Raw genomic sequence first — 19,155 nt, 5'->3', positions numbered from 1 at the left:
GGTCATAAGTCACTTTTTCCGTAACTTCAAATGGTCACTAAATGAACCGTTGTAAGTCAAGGACTACCTGTATTTATGTTTATTTGGCTTGCATAATGCCAAATCCTGCAGGACACATGGCAGTTAACCGTGATGTCTTTAATCACCCATGGTAAATAATGAAACACTAAAATACCAATAAAATAATAATAATAAAATAAAATAAAATATCACTTTTACGTCTTTGTGATAATTGTAAAATCCTGAAAATAATGTAACCATCAATCCAACACAAATTTATCACCCCATAATGCCGTGAGGGCAAACTTTTTTGGCACTGAGGGACCAATTTGCGTGCGCATGCCCAAAATGCCCCCGTGCATGTGCATCCCCTCGCATGCCCCCACCCCTGCTTGTGCCCACCCACACCCATGCGCAGCAGAGACCCAAAGATCTGGCTAGCGGAAGGCACATGCACATGGTAGAGCTGAGAACAATCAACTAATGGAACAGAAGTTGCCCTCGGAAGTTGTGGGAGTGCCATCACTTGAGACTTTCAATAAGAGATTGGACTGCCATTTGTCAGAAAAGGTGTAGGGTCTCCCGCTTGGGCAGGGGGTTGGGCTAGATGACCTATAAGGTCCCTTCCAACTCTGATTATCTGTTAGCTACGCTGGGGCGACGTTGTGCATGCCCACAGAGGGGGCCCTGCATGCCACCTGTGGCGCACGTGCCATAGATTTGCCACCACGGCCATCATGTATTCAGATCACAATGGCATCAATCATGGACCACAGGACAAGCTGGATCACAGGACCTATTGGAAATCAGCAGTAGAAGATGGTAGGTCCCCAGGAGGGAGGGGCAACATCCCAGAGGACCAAGAGACAGCAAAGATGAGGTAAATGTCTATGGAGAATTCTCAGTCATCCTGGTCAGGGTTGTCCCGAAGGTGCTTTTTCAAGAGGCAACTGAATTTTCTGGTTTTTCTTTGAAGACATTTCACTTTTCATCCAAGAAACTTCTTCAGCTCAGACTGGATGGTGGAATCCTGCCATTCCCTACATTGTAAAGTTACTGGGTGAAATGTATTGCTGCTTATTGTTCTCTCTCTACATCTTTGTATTTTCCAAGGATTCTGTGTAGGTCTAGTACAGATGGATCTGAATAACAAACAGCTGACAAACAATATTTGTAGCAGCCAGTAACCAGAATGCCACAACTGTATCATCAGCGTGATAAAATCGTGGCAAGTTCTACAAACAATAAAGTAGAATTCTCCCTAGCCTTGACAGGGAGATGTTGATTTTTTTTTAAAATCAAGCCATTAGTTTTGACCAAATTAATAACCAAACATCAGTTCCCGCGAAGCAGTCTTACCTTGAGCCCAGCAGCCATCTTAGCTTCAATAGCCTCCATCTTCTTCCACAACCGCTTTTGTCTTTGTTCTTTGTTTTTTAGATGGTCCATTTCCCCCACTTGCTTATTAAGATCGGGCTTACTTCCTTGGGAATAACTCCTCCTCCATCCACCAAATCCATCCCAGCGCCTCTTCTCTGCCCAGAGGAGCAGGCGGCAAAGAACGGACATATTCCGATGAGAAGCAGAATTAAGATGGGCTGAAGGCATGTTTGAATGTAGGTGTGCTCAGTCCTCTTGCGCACATGTAGAAAAAAAATCACACCGCTTTTCTCCCTTTGGTTCCAAATGCACATGCTTCCAATAGTCACTTTTCCATCCCTTACATTGCTGATGGAGCCTACAGAAATAAATACCAAAAAACCCATATAAATAAGATACCCAAAAGGTTGGGGGCCACTGGTTCAGATCAGGAAACAGACCCTACAACAGGGTCCCCAAACTTGGCAATTTTAAACTATGCTGGCTGGAGAATTCTGGGAGTTGAAGTCCACAAGTCTTAAAGTTGCCAAGTTTGTAGACCTCTGCCCTACAAGATTTTTTTAAAAACTAAGCTTTATTGAGTTAAGACTTAGGAACAGAATCTTGCAAGTCTACTGATACTTTCTCTTCCTGTCCTCTTATACTCCTAGAGAGTTAGGGGTGGAACCAGCCTAATATTTTTTTTTCCTTTCCCAGGGCTTAAGGCAAATTTCTGCCTTTTTTTGATTTTGCCATCACTTTTGAATAGCTCCCTCAAGACCATCTCCATGACTCTCCACATCAGTGGAAAATACTCACAACCTGTATATCACCTCTTTCTACTAAATGTTCCACTGGTCATCCGGGTGGCCTCAACAACTCTCTAAAAAGAATGCAAATTACCAGCTGTCTGCAAGGAGTATAAATCCTTCCATTCCCCTCCATCCAGTCAGAGCTGAAGAAGCTTCTTGGATGAGAAGTGAAATGTCTTCGAAGAAAAACCAGAAAGTCCAGTTTCTTCTTGGGAAAGCACCTTTGCAATAGGTGTGTGAGAGAGGGAAAAAGGGAGAGAAGGAAAAGAGAAGGAGAGAGAGAGAGAGAGAGAGATCTATTTTTCTTCCCTTCAAAATATATTGTTCTATATCAGGTAGCCACAGTAAATACAGTAGCTGCATGATCTGAGGGCTGTAACTATAATTATATGGAATTATCATGCATTACTTTCTTACCCAACAACAGTGTTTCTTAAATTTTATTCTGTCGGGATCCCTTTCCACTTTTAAAAATTATGGAGGACTTTTATTTGTATCAATATCAATTTGTTAATTGATATTGACCGGATTGAAATTTAAAATTGACAACATTTGCTGCCACTACCACTTCTCTGGATTATTTGATGAGGGTTTAATATCGTATTATTTTTCAGCCTAGGCTGCCGAATCATTTTGATTTTCCAGATCGCTGAGAGTGTCAGAGGACACCCCCCCCACCCCGGGGTTCTCGGACCACACTATCCTAAGGCATTCATTTTATGTGCATATATATATTTATCAATACGCGCGCACACCCAGGCACTGCTATTCCCTTTTGAATAAGCAACGCAGGGAGCAGAACAAGAGTAAAAATGGTACGCCAAAGGAATGAAATTCCCAAGGACCGGATTAGGGATTGGATTAGGAATAGAAAATTGGGCGGTACTCCAAATCCCATGTACCTTAGCCAACATTGCCAATGGTGGTAGCGTCCGAGCACAACAGCATCTTGGAAGCCCAGTTATTAAGAGGTTCCCCAACGCTACATTCTTATGATTCCCAGAATCCAGTTTTGCACTAGTTTTGCGCGTCCCGTTCCTCTCTGCAACTGTGAATGCACTGCACGCCTTCCTTCCCCCACCCCAACCTCCTCCCCCTAATTTAGACCTCCCCAAAACCATGATCCGGGACCCATTCAAAACCAGACTTACTTCTTGCAACCCGGGCCTCTTTTCCGCGCTCCCGACATGCAACTCACACAGGAAAAGGAGCCGACGCCGAGAGGTGGACTGCGCCGATCGCTTCCTGCTCGCCGGGAGGGCCGGCTGGTGTGAGGGCGCTGCCGCGGATCCTTGACCCCTGTTGCCCCGATGCGATCCTGGTGAAGGTGAGTCCTTTGGGTCGAAACATGCAAGCGCCCCGGCAGCAGCCGGGTTGGACAAACCGGAGGAGTCTTGCGGTCCGGGGAGGGGCAGGTTGGCGGGCTGGCAGCGCCGCCCTGTCTAAGAATAAAGCCCCGGAGGAGCTTCACCCAGCCCTGGGCATGATCCTGGGGTCTTTGGAGAAGGAGACCCTGGCGAAGGGAGCGCCGGGTTTTGTTGTGCCAGCTTGGGAAAGTGTAGGAAGATCATAAACCGAATGTATTTATGTTTGATAAGCCGCTCCAGTTCTAAAACGCAGCAATCCGGTTGAAAAAGAGAAAACTATATATATAAAAATATATGATCCCAAAATGCACCAAGTAGGCACAATTAGCAACAGTTCATATACAGAATTCCACCACCATCCCGCCGGACGTCTCCTTTTTTGCCTATTGTCTAACGTCTGGCTCTTTGTCTAGTCTTTATCTAATCATATATTTTATTTGTCATCCGTTCATGCATAAATCCATCTATCTATCTTAAACATTCCCATACTGTAACCACAACACTTAATTAGGAAGAAATTAACCTATCCATTCTCCCATTGTGGCTGTACAATTAGACCTCCACTTATGACCTCAATTGAGCCCAAACATTTTATTGCTAAGTGTGACAGTTATGAAGTGAATTTTGCTCCATTTTACAACCTGTCTTGCCACAGTTGTTAAGTGAAACCGCAGTTGTTAAGTGAGTGACACTGTTGTTCAGTGAATCTGGTGTCTCCATTGACTTTGCTTGTCAGAAGATTGGGGATGACCTGACCCCGGGACACTGCCACCGTCATAAATATGAATCAGTTGCCAAGCATCTTGAATGTTGATCAGGTGACCGTCGGGATGCTACAAAGGTTGTAAGTGTGAAAAAAGGTCATGTGCAGAGGTGGTATTCAGCCAGTTCTGACAGGTTCTGGAGAACCGGTAGCAGAAATTTTGAGTAGTTTGGAGAACCGGACAATACCACCTCTGACTGGCCCCACCCCCATCTATTCTCTGCCTCCCAAGTCCCAGATGATTGGCTGGGTTTTCTTTTGTTGCCCTGCCCAGGAGAATGGAGCTGGAAAGCAGGTTAGTGGGGTGGGGAAGGAATGGGGATTTTGCAGTATCCTTCCCCTGCCATGCCCACCAAGCCACACCCACAGAACCGGTAGTAAAAGAATTCGAATACCACCACTGGTCACAAGTCTCTTTTTTCACTGCCGTTGTAACTTCACTGTAAGTTGAGGACTACATGCAAAGGCAGGGCATGACGCAAAAAGAATTGTATTAAGAAATTAGAAAACTGGCATTATTCAAGAGATAAAGAAAGGATTGTGATGTATCAGTTTTGGAAAAGGCAGTATTTTGCACTAATTGAAGAATGCAACAATATGTGTTTCTATGGCAGAGAATCTGTGATCTGACAGTAATATATTGTTCAGACTATAATAGCAAATTTATTGATATTCCAGTAGCTATTGATAAATATAAGTTGATCAGATATTAGAGGTTTTCGTTTCTTCTTTCCCTTCTTAGTTTGTTTTTTTAGTTTTTTTATTTTCTTTTTAAAAACAAAATATTGTTTTTGTTACAAGAAATAATAAAATAAACTTGTCAAATCTTTAAGAGACGCCAACTTAATAGCTTTTCAAAGCATGGGGCTATTCTGGCATTAAATTTTTAAATCGCATTAGATCAATGTTTTTTCAAACTCGGCAACTTTAAGATGTGGTGGCGGTTTCTATTCCCAGAATTCCCCCAAACTGTTGATGTCCACACATATTGCTTAGTTTGAAAAATTCTGAATTAAACAATCTCCAAATTATTGAACTGGTAAGTCATGGGTGATTTGATGGCATCTAAAGTCACGGTATTTAGAATAGGAAAATCTGCAAACAGATCCTTAGTTCTCGTTCTCTTCCTGAGAGGAAAACAACAGCAACCAGATATTGGCAGGGATCTTTTGCCTACAAATTGTAGCTTGTGTTTTCTAGACTGCCTGTTTTAAAATTAAAACTTTTTCCTCATTGGTGGAAAGTTTCACCTGCCATTTTGCGTCCGGAAGTAAGACCAGAAGGAGAACGCTCAGGCATCAAAACATTTGCTGTTTATCGGGGCATTTTCTTTATGGGAAATTTGCCTAGAAAAAGTCAAGTCTGTCAAGACGTTGCAAATGGATTCCCCCATATTACCATCCTGTCAAATTTGCTGTACAGGTAGTCCTCAATTTACGACCAAAATTGGAACCAGAATTTCCATTGCTATGAAAGATGATTGTTAAGTGAGTTCTGTCCAATTTTATGGCCTTTTTGCCCCAGCTGTTAAGTGAATCACTGCAGTTGTTAAGTGAATCATGCATTAAGCAAATCTGGTTTCCTTCGTTGGCTTTGCTTGTCAGAAGCTGGCTGACAATGGTTTGCAAATGATGATCGCATGACCCCAGGATATTGCAAATAAATACCGTACTTTTCGGACTATAAGAAGCACCTAGGTTTAGAGGAGGAAAGCAAGAAAAAAAATAGTTTTTTAGCTCCACACGTCCTGTTTATGCCCTCCCCGGCGTCCAGAAGCACTCTGCAGGCCGAAAATGGGCCAATTTTTGGTCTCCGGAGGCCTCCGGCATCAGGGAGGCCGAAAACGGGACATACTGAGAGTTTGGTAGGCCAAAATTTGGCCTGTTTTTGGCCTGCAGAGTGCTTGCTGGATGCCGGGGAGGGCAAAAATGGGATGTGCAGAGGGTTTGGGAAGCCAAAAGCAGGCCTGTATTCACTCTATAAGACACACAAACATTTCCACCCAGTTTTTGGGGGGTGGGGGTGGGGGAGGGAAAGTGAGTCTTATAGTCTGAAAATTACGGTACATGCTGGTTTCAAAGCACCTAAATTTTGATCATGGGACCATGGGGATGCTGCAGTGGTCATCACTGTGAGGACCAGTCACAAGTCACTTTTTTCCATACCATTTTAACTCTGAACAGTCACTAAACAAATGGTTATAAGAGGAGGATTATCAGGTGATCCTAAACATTATACCACAGATTTCTGGGGGTATGTTTTAATTCATAGACTTTCCTTTTAAAAATGTGGTTTCGTGCTTATTCCGTTCACAGCGAGCATACTATTTTTACTGAATTCACCAGATGTTTTGTCTTTGTACTATTGCAGCCTTTGCAGAAAAATGTCCTGGTAATGAAGGGTAGCGGTCATGACGGAGTCAGTGATGAAGCTCCAGAGAGTTCAGCTGAAATGCAAGAACCTTCATGAATACCTGCGGGGCCTGAGCCCCGGGATTTTGGATCGGCTGTATAATCATCCTGCCACTTGCCTTGCTGTCCTTCGGTCAGTGAGAATCTCGCCTGTCCTGAAATATTAGAATATAGGTCTTGTATCAGCTGAGGGTCAGATTGGGGTAGAAATGTAAGTAGATTTTAACCTCCAGAGGTAGTATTCAGCAGGTTCTGACTAGTTCTGGAGAACCGGTAGTGGAAATTTTGAGTAGTTCAGAGAACCGGCAAATGCCACCTCTGACTGGAGATTTTACAGTATCCTTCCCCTGCCACACCCACCAAGCCATGCCTACAGAACCAGTAGTAAAAAAATTTGAATCCCACCACTGTTAACTTCATGTGTTTGAAACCACATTTTATAGATAATTAGTTGCTCCTGGTTCCAGACTGCTTGACCCAGGGTTTCTACAGAATAGACTGTCAGACCTGCCACCACTGAAACCTCTAAATCAGGGGTATCAAACTCAGGGCCCGGGGTTTGGATCCGGCCCACAGGGCCACCCTGAAAACAGTGAAGGACCGGCCTGTGGTGCCTCTGCCAGCAAAAATGAAGCTCAGGGAGGCAGCACAAGGCCCGCCCAGGCTCCGTTTTTGGCCACAGTGGCCTCCTGCAGTCCTCTGCCAGTGAAAATGGAGACCCGGGGAGGCTGAATGCTCCATTTTCGCTGGTAGAGGGCTGCAGGATGCGGTCACGGTTGAAAACGGAGCCTTGACGAGTGACATCAAGTTGGCCACACCCACCTTGGCCATGCCCCTCCAGCCACCACTCCCTGATGAGACACAACCCTGATGCGGCCCTCAATGAAATCGAGTTTGAACCCACCCACCCTGCTCTAAATAGAAATGACCTTTGGCTCCATTTGTTGAGGAAAGTATGGTTTTCTTAGAAGAAAAGGGCATTGCAGTAGTGCATAGCCAGAACTGAGCATCGCTTGCCAAAATCCCTAAATTCAACTACTCCCTCCCTTAGCTAATTCCCATTACCTCTACACACACACAAACACACACATGTATATGAGCAGTCAGCTTTAGAAAGGATATTTTTGTATGTCACCGTAGTTCAGATGGAAGCAAGCATTAAAGTGGCAGCTGACGCAGACTTTGGCAGACCATGCCTGGCTAGGGGAAAAAACAACAACAACAACTCATATCTTGTGTGTGTGACCCTGATCTTACATTCTTCCCTTCTCAGGGAACTGCCTGGGTTAGCCAAAAATTATGTCATGCGGATGCTTTTCTTGGAACAGCCTCTTCGTCAGGCAGCTGTGGCCCTGTGGGTGAAGAAGGAATATGTCAAGTAAGTTTATAGCTCTAGCCCTGATTGCGTAGCAAATTTTTTAAAATAAAAATTTTAAAAAAATACGGTCACTGCTCAAATGAACATTGAAATGAAAGTCTGCGTTGCATTGAGGTATTCCGTAAGCAGAGACGTGGCTGGCTGGTATAAATAAAACTCGTGTTTATTTTCATTTATTTAATAAACTTGTTCACAGCCTCAATTACAAATGACATCTTGAGATTTTACATATTAGGATTAAAATAAGAAAAAAAAACCCTCAAAAGCCACAACAGCAGCAACATAATAATAGAAGATAATATTTGTAGGTGAGGGTGACCTGTGGAGTTCTTGGCGCTCTCTGAGCTTGTTTGTTTTCATGCAGACATTTCCTTACCCAACTAGGTAATACCATCAGTGCTAAAAAGGAGTGGGATTTACTCTCTGTTTATATACAGTGCCTTGCCCTGTCAGTGTTGGTGGGACTGTTGTTGCTTTCTCCTTGATTAAGGAACTACCTTGATTAAAGAACTACCATAATCACTCTTAGTTGTCTTAAACTTAACTAACTACGGTAACTACCTTAATCAAGGAGGTACACTTCCTGATGGGCTCCGGTGTTTCAGGGAACAAGAGGAGAGCTCGGATATCCTGCTAGGACTGCGCCTTTGGCACACACAGTTGCTCCCAGGAGGCCTCGAAGGGATCGTCTTGAACCCCATCTTCAAAGAAAACCTGCGCATTGCTCTCTTGGGAGGGTGAGTAAAGGCCATCCAGATTCTTGAGGTTGGAGAGTGAAGGCAGAAGCTCACAGAAATTACTGCACTGGCGGAAGATGAGGGTAATTTCAGTTCTCTGAAAGGGGCGTTTTTGGGATCCTGCCACTTCGCAGATAGGGAGCAAACCGGCTATTAGCAATATACTAATGTTGAGCCACATTAGGGCAGTGGTTAGAATGCAGTGCTGCAAGCTACTTCTGCTGACTGCCAGCTGCCTGCAATTTGGCAGCTCGAATCCTTACTCCTGAATAGGACATTAGTAGTGCTATCCTTAAGTTACAGCCCAGTGGGGGTATTCAAATAAAGTTGCCATCGGTTCGGTGGACGTGGCTTGGTGGCCAGGCTTTGCGCACATGCACACACTTTGGGTGCACGCGTGCGCCAAACACGCACTTTGCGCAGGCGCAGAGGCATTCTAACTTGCCTCCTGCAAGCCTGCACTATGGTAGTCGCTGAAGCAGCTGCTGCACGGCGCTATTTTGCACCACACAAAGCAGCTGCGCTTTGAATTCTGGCCATAAAAGTGAGTATAGGAGCCCTTGCGTGTGGGTGGGCTGACCACAGAACAGCAAAGAGAACCGGTTCGGTCTCCACTGCTTATTGCCGCTACTGGTTCTCCAGAACCGGGCAGAACCGGTCGAATACCATCACTGTTACAGCCTATAAATAGTAATGGGGTTTCTTACTTTTCAATTCTGTATCCACAGAGGTAAGGCCTGGTCTGATGATACTAGCCAACTGGGCCCAGATAAGCATGCCCGAGATGTCCCATCCTTGGACAAGTATGCAGAAGAAAGGTGGGAGGTGAGCATTTTGTCTTGTCTAAATAGCCTGATTTGTTATGGATGTGTTTATAGGTAGTCCTTGACATACAACCTTGTGTTTGGTGACTGATTGAAGTTAGAGTGGCATTGAAAAAAGTGACTTATGACCAGCTCTCACACTTATAACTGGTGCAGCATCCCCGACCATAGGATTGCCATTTGCAATCTCCCCAGCTGTCTTCCAGCATGCAAACTCAATGGCGGAAAGCCAGATTAACTTCATGACTGCATGCTTTTTACTTAACTGCAGTAATTTGCTTAACTATAGCAACAACAAAAAAACAGTCAAAAAATTGGGTGTGGCTCAATTAACAACCGCCTTGCTTAGCAACAGGGATTCTGGTCCCAATTGTGCCGATAAGTTGGGAACTACCTGTATTAATCTTCAAATGACTGACTTTGTTGCAGTGTTCTCCTACCTCTTGCCAGTCAAGTCACCAAGACTGCTTCTTCCTCTCCTTCCTTCTCTGGATTTAATTCAACAGCCCTCCTTTTGGGAAAACACCAGGTTAATCATGCAAAAAGAAGATCTTCTGATATGGCTTGGTTAATATTGTCCTTAGCATTTTAAATTTTCTTGGAATCAAGAGTATTTAAAATGGTATGTTTCCTTCTATAGAGGATTAAACTCCTGAAACTTCCTGTTTGAATTCATTCATGATGGAATATTATTGTGTTTCCTTTTCACCAGGCCTAGGATGGACATCCATGTTTCTCAATTCCACACTAACTCTCCCTTTATCTAATGTGATCCTACGGGTCTTTTAGTAGCATTTGCAGTTGTCTATTGCTTTATAGTTTCAGCTGGGAGTAGTTGCCATTACAAGCCAGGATCCCTCCAATTGGGTCTATCCTAGAATTCTGCCCATCAAAGCAGTAGACATGATGATGATGAATCATGAGGGGAATTGCAACCATTTGTAGAATCTGCAGTGACTTTGCATATGGTGTGTAGCACACAATGAATGGACTAGCAAACACCATTGTGGACCTACTTCCACAGAGATCACAGTTTTCTTCTCTTTCTTCGCATTGTTCCATCCAGGTCATCCTGCATTTTATGGTAGGCTCTCCTAGTGCAGCGGTGAGTCAGGATCTGGCTCAGCTGCTGATTGAAGCTGGCCTGATGAAGAGGTAAGCGTTTCAGGGAGAGGCGGACATGCCGATACCTCCCCAAAGGGTAGGATTTTCTCTTGAGTTACTCTTCTTCTTCTTCCTAGTAGCGAGCCTGGAGAACCTCCGTGCATCACATCCTCTGGCTTCCAGTTCCTGTTGCTGGATACTTCATCACAGCTGTGGTACTTCATGCTCCAGTATCTCCAATCAGCAGAGGTGAGGAGAAACAATGACCTGACGTCTTGCCACCTCAGCTCTGGTTATTCTGTCCATTTCTTGTTTCTGCTTCTAATTCCCCCCCTTTTTGCATCCCTCTACAGACCAGGGGCATGGACTTGGTGGAGATTCTTTCCTTCCTCTTTCAGCTGAGCTTCTCCACACTTGGCAAGGTGAGAAGGATTAGAAGAAGGAAAGGAAAAGTATGGAAAAGTCCCATAATTAAAGCATCTGAAGGACAGTAGCTGCTTGGGGAAAATCTCTCCATCCCCTCTCATATTGTTTACAATGTCATCCCTTTATTGTAATTTTTTTTAACATGAATAAGCCCCTTATTCACCCTTGCAATACCCTAGGACCTAGGAAAATATGAACTATTCCAATTGCAACTGTTTCATTGATATCTCTGAAGGCTTCGTAGCCCTTTGCAATGCTTTCATAATATTTTGTGGGCAGAGGAGTTCCTTTTCTAATGTTTTTTCCACTGAGTTTCAAGAGACCACTTTCGACAACTTGTCATGTCAACAAAACCGCTTTGTGTTTATGATCTATTCACCAGTGATGGACAGGGTCCTCTATGTAACAGAACAATAGGGTTAATCTTGAATATGAGGATTGGCAGTCTCCATTTGTAGTAGCTTAATAGCAATAGCACTTAGATTTATATACCGCTTCACAGTGCTTTACCGCCTTCTATGAGTGGTTTACAAAGTCAGCATATTGCCCCCAAAGAATCTGGGTTCTCATTTTATCAACCTCAGAATGATGGAAGGCTGAGTCAACCTTGAGCTGGTGAGGTTTGAACTGCTGGCAGCTGACAGTCAGCAGAAGTAGCCTGCAGTGCTGCATTGTAAACACTGTGCCACCACGGTTCTTAAGTAGATTAGACTTAAAGGAGATTTTGTTTCAAGTCCCTGCTTGATCGCCAAAACTACTGAATCACTCTGAACCAATCACTTAAACAGCCTGAACTCTACATTACAGGGTTTTTTTTGTGTGGGTAACATTAGAAGAAAGCAAAAGCTGTCAGAGAAAAAGTGAGAATTTAGAAATAAAGAAAGCAAATGTTATAAACATAACAGAAAACCTGGCTTTCTTCCAATGAACACAAGGATTGTTGTACACCAGGTTGATTCATGAAACTATGCACACTGGCTTTGATTAGGAGTAACTTTGAACTAACATTGGTTCAGTGCAGAAATGGTGCATTTGCTGAATGCTCAGTTTAAATTATGATTTAAATCACAAGCATAGCTTAATTGTTCAAGAAACAAAGCATGAATGATAGGTGCCCAGAGCATTTATCCCTTAATAAGTGCATCTTCCATTGATGACTCTTACAGGTTAATGAGCAGAAGAATTCTTTCATGTCCTCTCAATATGATTTGATTGGATATTCATAGCAATTTATCCACTGGTCCTTAAGCATTGACCAATCAAGATGTTTGTGCAACATACTTGCCTATGAATAAATTATTTTCCAATTTCTTTATTCTCAGGATTATTCCGTGGAAGGAATGAGTGATTCTCTTCTAAATTTCCTTCAGCATCTCCGGGAATTTGGCCTGGTGTTTCAAAGAAAGGTACAACACAGTGGGGGGATTATATGAGGAGCTGAACCAGAGTTTTAAAAAACACAAATTGTCAGATGTTAGAGGTATTAAGGACTTCTTCAAGGATCTTGTGAGTTAAAATGGTAGGTTTGTCTTCTGAAAGATAAATGGTCAGACAGCTCTGAATTTGCCACTAACTTGTTGCTAATATCTTTCTTTGCAGAGAAAATCCAGACGTTACTATCCCACCCGCTTAGCTATTAATCTTTCCTCCGGCATCTCAGGTACCACCGTGGATACCCATAACCAAGGTTTCATCATGGTGGAGACCAACTACAGGATCTATGCATACACAGGTCTGAAACAACATCGATTTCCATTCTTCAAAGGCCCACCCCTCTTCTAATCCAGAATTGGGAATCAGTACCTCCAACCCATCTTTTTAAAAAAATTATCTTGATTGTATAACACAAGATAGCTGAGATTTTGCTTTACTGGTTGTGGGGAAAGCTTATTTAGCCAAGATTGCTTTCTCTTATGTGACATAGGACAATATTTATCAATTTGTCTTCTGATATAATTCAACTTCTGAAAAAAAATGTGGGGATGATGACCACCCCATTAAATTTACACCCCTTGCTAGGTTTTTGTCTTTAAGAGCCGGGGAGTTTCCATTCTTTGAAATAAACAACCTTACCTTCCATCCCTTGTTTTAAAAGGCGTCTTTTAGATTAAACTTTGTACCAAAAGATGTAATTCAAAATTAAATAATAATTTGTCCCCTTGGGTGGGTGGGTAGGTTTGGTGAGGCAATGCTGGCTGAGGAATTCTGGGAGTTGTAATTCACACATCTTAAAATGGCCAGGGTTGAGAAACACCAATCTATTTCAAAGACACCAGGCTGGAGAAGGCTGCTCATGTGTTTTAAAGCAGTATTCCTGAAGTTCAGCCACATTAGGATGTGTGGACTTCAACTCCCAGAATTCTTCAGACAAGTCACAATTGCGAGCTTGTGGAACAGGACTGAGAAATTTTGGGAGTTGAAGTCCACACACCTTTCAAGTGGCTGAGCTTGAGAAACCTTGTCTTAGACTGGGTGAAACCAGGCTCAATAGCAGTAACAGTGAGAGGGATCTCGGAGTCTTAGTGGACAACCAGCTAAATATGAGCCAGCAGTGTGCAGCAGCAGCAGCCAAAAAAGCTAATACAATTCTAAGTTGCATTAACAGAGGGATACAATTGAGATCAAGTGAGGTACTAATACCACTCTATAAAGCCTTAGTAAGACTACACCTAGAATACTGCATCCAGTTTTGGTCACCACACTATAAAAAGAATGTTGAGACTCTAGAAAAAGTGCAGAGAGGAACAACCAGGATGATTAGGGGACTGAAGACTAAAACATGAAAATGGTTACAGGAACTGGGCATGGCTAGTCTAGTGAAAAGAAGGACCAGGGGAGACATGATAGCAGAGTTCCAATATTTGAGGGGTTGCCACAGAGAGGAAGGGGTCAAGCTATTTTTCAAAGCACCCAAAGGCCAGACAAGGAATAATGGATGGAAACTGAACAAGGAGAGATTTAACCTGGGAATAAGGAGAAACTTTCTGACAGTGAGAACAATCAACCAGTGGAACAGCTTGCCCTCGGAAGTTGTGGGAGCGCCAGCACTTGAAACTTTCAAGAAGAGATTGGACTGCCATTTGTCAGAAATGATGTAGGGTCTCCCGCTTTTGTGGGGGGTTGGACTAGATGACCTATAAGGTCCCTTTCAACTCTGATTATCTGTTATCTATTAAAATGTTGCATTTCCCTCTCTCTGTGCTTCCTTCCAGATTCAGAGCTACAGATTGCACTAATTGCCCTCTTCTCTGAGATGCTGTATCGCTTCCCTAACTTGGTGGTGGCGCAAGTCACCCGGGAGAGCACACAGCAGGCCATTGCCAATGGTATCACCGCCGATCAGGTGAGGATACGTTTAAAGGGGACTTTGGAGTCGTGCTCTGCTTCTCTCGGTTGGTTGGGTGGCAATTAAAACTCGAATGACCCAAATTCGCCAAGTTTCATTATCCTCTTTTCCTACAGATCATTCACTTCCTACGAACAAGAGCTCACGCCGTGATGCTGAAACAGGTGAGAAAATAGCTACAGGAGATGAAGGCAGAAGGCACCTGGGGGATTAGGGCATCCAAGAAAAACGTTGCCCTTTGTAACGGTTTATCTTCTGTTTAATAAAGCTGGTGCGATACTTAGGCTAGCTTAAGTATTGCAGCACCTAAGACATTCCGAAAGGCATCCCCAGAACCCCAAAATTAAGTTTTTTAAAAATACATTGGTTTTATGCTAGTTAAAAAGTTGAACCATTTTTTATTTAATTTGTAAAATTTATTGGCCACCCATGTTTCCACAGGATAAATCTGGGCAGTTTACAATCTTAAAAAGATAAAACACGATACAAAACCTAAAAGACATAAATAAAACACTGTCAAGATCCTAAGAAACTGTGTATAAAAAGATTGCTAAGCCTTCTGTGGAGAAAGCCCAATATGGGGCTTAACCCTGATCCCAAATATGAAATATAGATTAAAACAACAATCTTGAACTTTTCTGGCTGGACATCCTGGGGCAGGGCGGGGGGGGTTTTCTGTGTGAGTGGTTAGTGCGTGCACAGCTCCATTTGTGTGAGTGGTGGGTACGCACACCCACCAGACGTGAGGGGAACTACACATGAGCGCAAGTTCGTGCAAGGGAAGCTGTGTACACACATACAGTCGCCTGAGGCTTTTTGCGGCCTAGTTACAAATAGGCCACAGCTCTGTTGTGGATCCCTGGATTAAAAGGCTCAGGGGAAATAGGGGTTGGTCAATTCTAGAGGAAAATGCAGTGGGAAGATTGACATAAATATTTTGCTAACTTTTCCACTCTCCTCTCCACAGACCCCTGTGTTGCCCCCCACAATCACAGATCAGATCCGGCTGTGGGAGCTGGAACGGGACAGACTGCGCTTTTCTGAGGGTGAGCATCTCCAAGAGATGGGACAGGCGGTCAGGAGAGGAAGCGGTAACCGTGAGAAGAATACTAATAGGATGTCCAACTTGGACAATTACAGTTTGGCAGATTCCCCAACCTGGTTTCCTCTCCCAGTGGGCTGAACTCCAGTGGGACCATTAGCCAAACCGTCCGGGCATTAATCTTTAGTCCAATATAGATGTAGTCTTCAGCTTATGACCACAATTGAGATCATAATTTCCATTGCTAAACAAAGCGACTATTAAGTGAGTTGCAGCCAATTTTATGACCCGGTGTTTAAAGCAAATCACTGCAGTTGTAAAGTGAATGATATGGTCATTAAGTGAATCTAGTTTCCCCCCATTGGCTCTGCTTGTCCAAAGCCTGCTGGGAAGCTTGCGAATGGAGAACCCATGAGTCTGAAATGCTGCATTGTCACAAATACATGCTGGTTGCCAGGCGCCTGAATTTTGATCATGTGGCAACGGGGATGCTGTGATAGCAATAACTGTAAGGACCAGTCCTAAGTCACTTTTTTCAGTGCTGCTGTAACTTCAAATGGCCATTAAACCAATGGTTATAAATCAAGGACGTCCTATACATCAGAGGGGCACCAGGTTTGGTCATTGGCTACAGTTCTTGTTTATCTTCATTTCTGCTTTCTTTAGTTTTACTTAGATGGGTATTTCTCAGCCTTAGTATCTTTCAGAGGTATGGATTTCTAATCCCAGAATGCCACAGCCAGCCTTGCTGGCTTAGAATTCTGGGAGTTGAAGTCCATTCATCTTAAAGTTGCCATGGTCCAAATGCATTGCCATGGTCCAAATGCATGGTCCCAAATTCAATTGGGTTTGTCAAACTCAATTTCATTGAGGGCTTCATCAGGGTTGTGTTTGACCTTGGGGGCTCGGGTGGGTGTGGCCAGGGTGGGCATGGCCAGCTCCATGTCACTCGTGTCAGAGGCGCCTGTAGTGGCCCGAGTGCAACCCTCTGTCAGCGAAAACGGAGCTCAGGAGAGCCATACATGGACCTCACAAGCTCTGTTTTCGGCAGTGACAACCTCCTGCAACCCTCTGCCAGCAAAAACGGAGCTCGGGAGAACCGCAGGCGGCCCTCCTGAGCTCCATTTTTACTAGCAGAGGCACCATGGGCTGGTCCTTCACTGTTTCCATGGCAGCCCCACGGGCCAGGTCTAAGCACCCCGCAGGCTGGATCTGGCCCCCAAACCTTGAGTTTGACACCCCTGCCTTAGCCTCCTAGACTTCCTACTCAGCGTTGGGATCTCATTCAAGATCCCTTCCAACCCTTGTTATTCTGTTACCCTTCTTAGAAAACCTCCAGTGATGGAGCGCTTACCACTTCTGAAGGCATTCCACAGATGGATGGTTCTCCTTGTCAGGAAATTCCTACTTAATTCTAGGCTGGATTTATTAAAATTAAATTGAAATTAAAATGTGAATTTTAAGTTCTCCAGGAGAGTGTCTATTTCCCGGACCATGTCTAGGGCTCTGCGTACAGCCAAGCAACCATATTCTCTGTGGTTGGGTCACGCCAGTTACAGGGGCTGTCACGATTATTATTTTAAAAGGAGGAGTTGGCTCTAATGTCCACAAAGAGGATGGAGATATAAAGAGGCTCTAATCTGTGCCCCTTTTCTTCCATCCTTATTCCTCTTTTGCCACATATTGCCGCCTCTTTTTGCACGTCAGTCTCTTTCTACGTCCCCAGCATCTTCTCCTTGCATGTCTTCCTGTTCATCTTTTCCTCCAACTCTTTCCCACAGGTGTCCTGTACAACCAGTTCTTATCCCAGGTGGACTTTGAGCTGCTCCGTGACCATGCTAAGGAACTCGGGGTCCTCGTTTTTGAGAACCCAATCAAGCGTCTCATGGTGGTCACTCCCGCCGGCCATTCAGACGTCAAGCGCTTCTGGAAGCGTCAGAAACACAGTTCCTGAAGACATTGGATTGTACCTCCATGTTCTTCCGATCATGCTTGTCAGAAAGTGGACCAAACAGAAAGGCGGATATATCTTTCCTCCCCATTACTTTGAGTGGATGCAAGGCAGGCGGAGAGAAGAAAAACAAGGATGGCTGACTGATCATCCCCTTTTCAGCCAAAAACAGATTCGAAACTTGGTTGTTTTTTTTTTAAAGAACAAAAATGGCAATTGGTTCAGTGTAAGTGTCACCTTTCCATCAACTCTCTCTGGTAGGAATGACACCCTGACTGAGATAACAATACTGGCACTGAAATAGAAGTCCAATAAAATGCTTTGAGAAAATAGAAACCGCAGGAGCAAAGCCATCTCAACGAAACTAAAAGTCCAGAAAGTTTGTTGGTGGAAAGTTACTAAAGTTGAGAGGATGTTCCCTGCGTGGTTGAATACTAAATCGTCAAGGTGCCAGGGAGTTCTAGTATCAGACTGTCTACAACCTGGCGCCATCCAACTATTTAGATGCTTCCTACCTTCTTCCTGAAACCTGTCTGGGGAATGATAGAAATTGGAGCCCACTACATTTGGAATGCAACACGTTGAAGAAGGATGTCCAAAAAAAAAAGTGTTAAGCAATTAGCATTTTTATTCTTTAAATGGATTGACCCTCTCAACGGGTGCAGAAAGAAGAGACAGCCTTTCATTTTAGATTTATAGAAACTGCTAATTAGTAACAAAGCACAGCTTACGTTCAGGTTGCCTTGTTCTAATAAGACATGTGTTTTTATAGGGGTGATTCAAGGTATTTTTCTATCCATGTGTGAATGAAGACAAACCTCTATGCAGAAGCTGGGTTTCCACATTGCACTACTAACCCATATTGTGATTAGTTTGGCCCTAACATAATGTGTTCAGCATACCAAATCTCCCTATCCTGATCCAGTGATTTGCCTAATTTGATATCAATTTAATATTCCATCATTGGGGTCTGCCATTTGTTTTTTAAAAAACAATACCAAATCCTCAGATGTTTCACCATGAATCAGCACTGTAACTCCAGCCTGAAGGTGCTGTGATTTTACTTGTTCCTCCTCTACCTATGAGGGAGATTTCTGTTGAAGTTAAGCAGATAAACCTGTTCACCAATCTGTCCTGTGTTGGTGAACTTGTGGAATCCTGTACGCACAATTGAAATCCTCTGTTGAGATGGACAGGTCAAGTCAACGGGTTCCTCGTTCCACTTCTTTTATCTGAAATTCAGATGCTGAATTAAAACTAGCTGAGAAATTGTGGGGATATCTTTAGGTTTTTATTCTGCATCCTAAATTTGCCATCTCCAAACATTGCAGAGGATATGGTACTATTTTATATGTGGGAAGCTGCGCTAGGTGGCTTATGGGTGATTGTAAAGAGGAAGTGGGAAACTTTTATGTATGTCAAACAAATAAATGCGATTTTTTAAAAAACAAAATAAACTACCTTGGCTATATCCCTGTACTCAGAGGCTCTGTCATTCTAAAAGTAAAGAATAAGGCTAGCAAATGTAGTAATTACTAGAGATGAGTAATCTAGAAATTCTCATTCCTGGCAGCTAGTAAAATTCTTAGTTCTCATACATGTTTTGTATCGCCGAAAGGGAATTCCCCAATCTGA

The 19,155-nt window shown here is 43.6% G+C and overlaps 2 protein-coding genes across 3 annotated transcripts in view; one reads left to right on the top strand and one right to left on the bottom strand.

Annotated features, from left to right (window-relative positions):
* Positions 1-3,449, bottom strand: part of VARS2 (valyl-tRNA synthetase 2, mitochondrial) — a 41,025-nt gene extending 37,576 nt beyond the window's left edge. The window contains exons 1-2 of the mRNA XM_026720741.2: positions 3,323-3,449; positions 1,360-1,738 (exon numbers count right to left, since the gene is read on the bottom strand). Coding sequence (XP_026576526.2) covers positions 1,360-1,608 — 249 coding nt within the window. The 5' untranslated portion in view covers positions 1,609-1,738; positions 3,323-3,449. The remainder of the gene's footprint in view (positions 1-1,359; positions 1,739-3,322) is intronic.
* GTF2H4 (general transcription factor IIH subunit 4) lies at positions 3,368-18,999 on the top strand. Of its 2 annotated transcripts, none has more exons than XM_026720742.2 (14): positions 3,368-3,498; positions 6,672-6,845; positions 7,986-8,090; positions 8,696-8,827; positions 9,556-9,652; positions 10,718-10,806; positions 10,893-11,004; positions 11,109-11,177; positions 12,504-12,587; positions 12,781-12,913; positions 14,394-14,524; positions 14,644-14,691; positions 15,495-15,573; positions 17,351-18,999. In XM_026720742.2, the coding sequence occupies exons 2-14, from the start codon at positions 6,712-6,714 to the stop codon at positions 17,521-17,523; spliced, it is 1,386 nt and encodes a 461-aa protein (XP_026576527.1). In that variant the 5' UTR covers positions 3,368-3,498; positions 6,672-6,711; the 3' UTR covers positions 17,524-18,999. The 2 variants fall into 2 exon arrangements, with proteins under 2 accessions (XP_026576527.1, XP_026576528.1); XM_026720743.2 differs by having other exon boundaries at positions 3,383-3,498; positions 10,896-11,004.
* The last annotated feature ends 156 nt before the right edge of the window (positions 19,000-19,155 follow it).

The sequence above is a fragment of the Pseudonaja textilis genome, chromosome 2, assembly GCF_049901715.1.
Source record: "Pseudonaja textilis isolate UNSWEBS1 chromosome 2, rPseTex1.2, whole genome shotgun sequence".
Lineage (NCBI taxonomy): Eukaryota > Metazoa > Chordata > Lepidosauria > Squamata > Elapidae > Pseudonaja > Pseudonaja textilis.
Note: the sequence above shows the minus strand (reverse complement) of the source record. Positions and strands in the feature narration are given on the sequence as shown.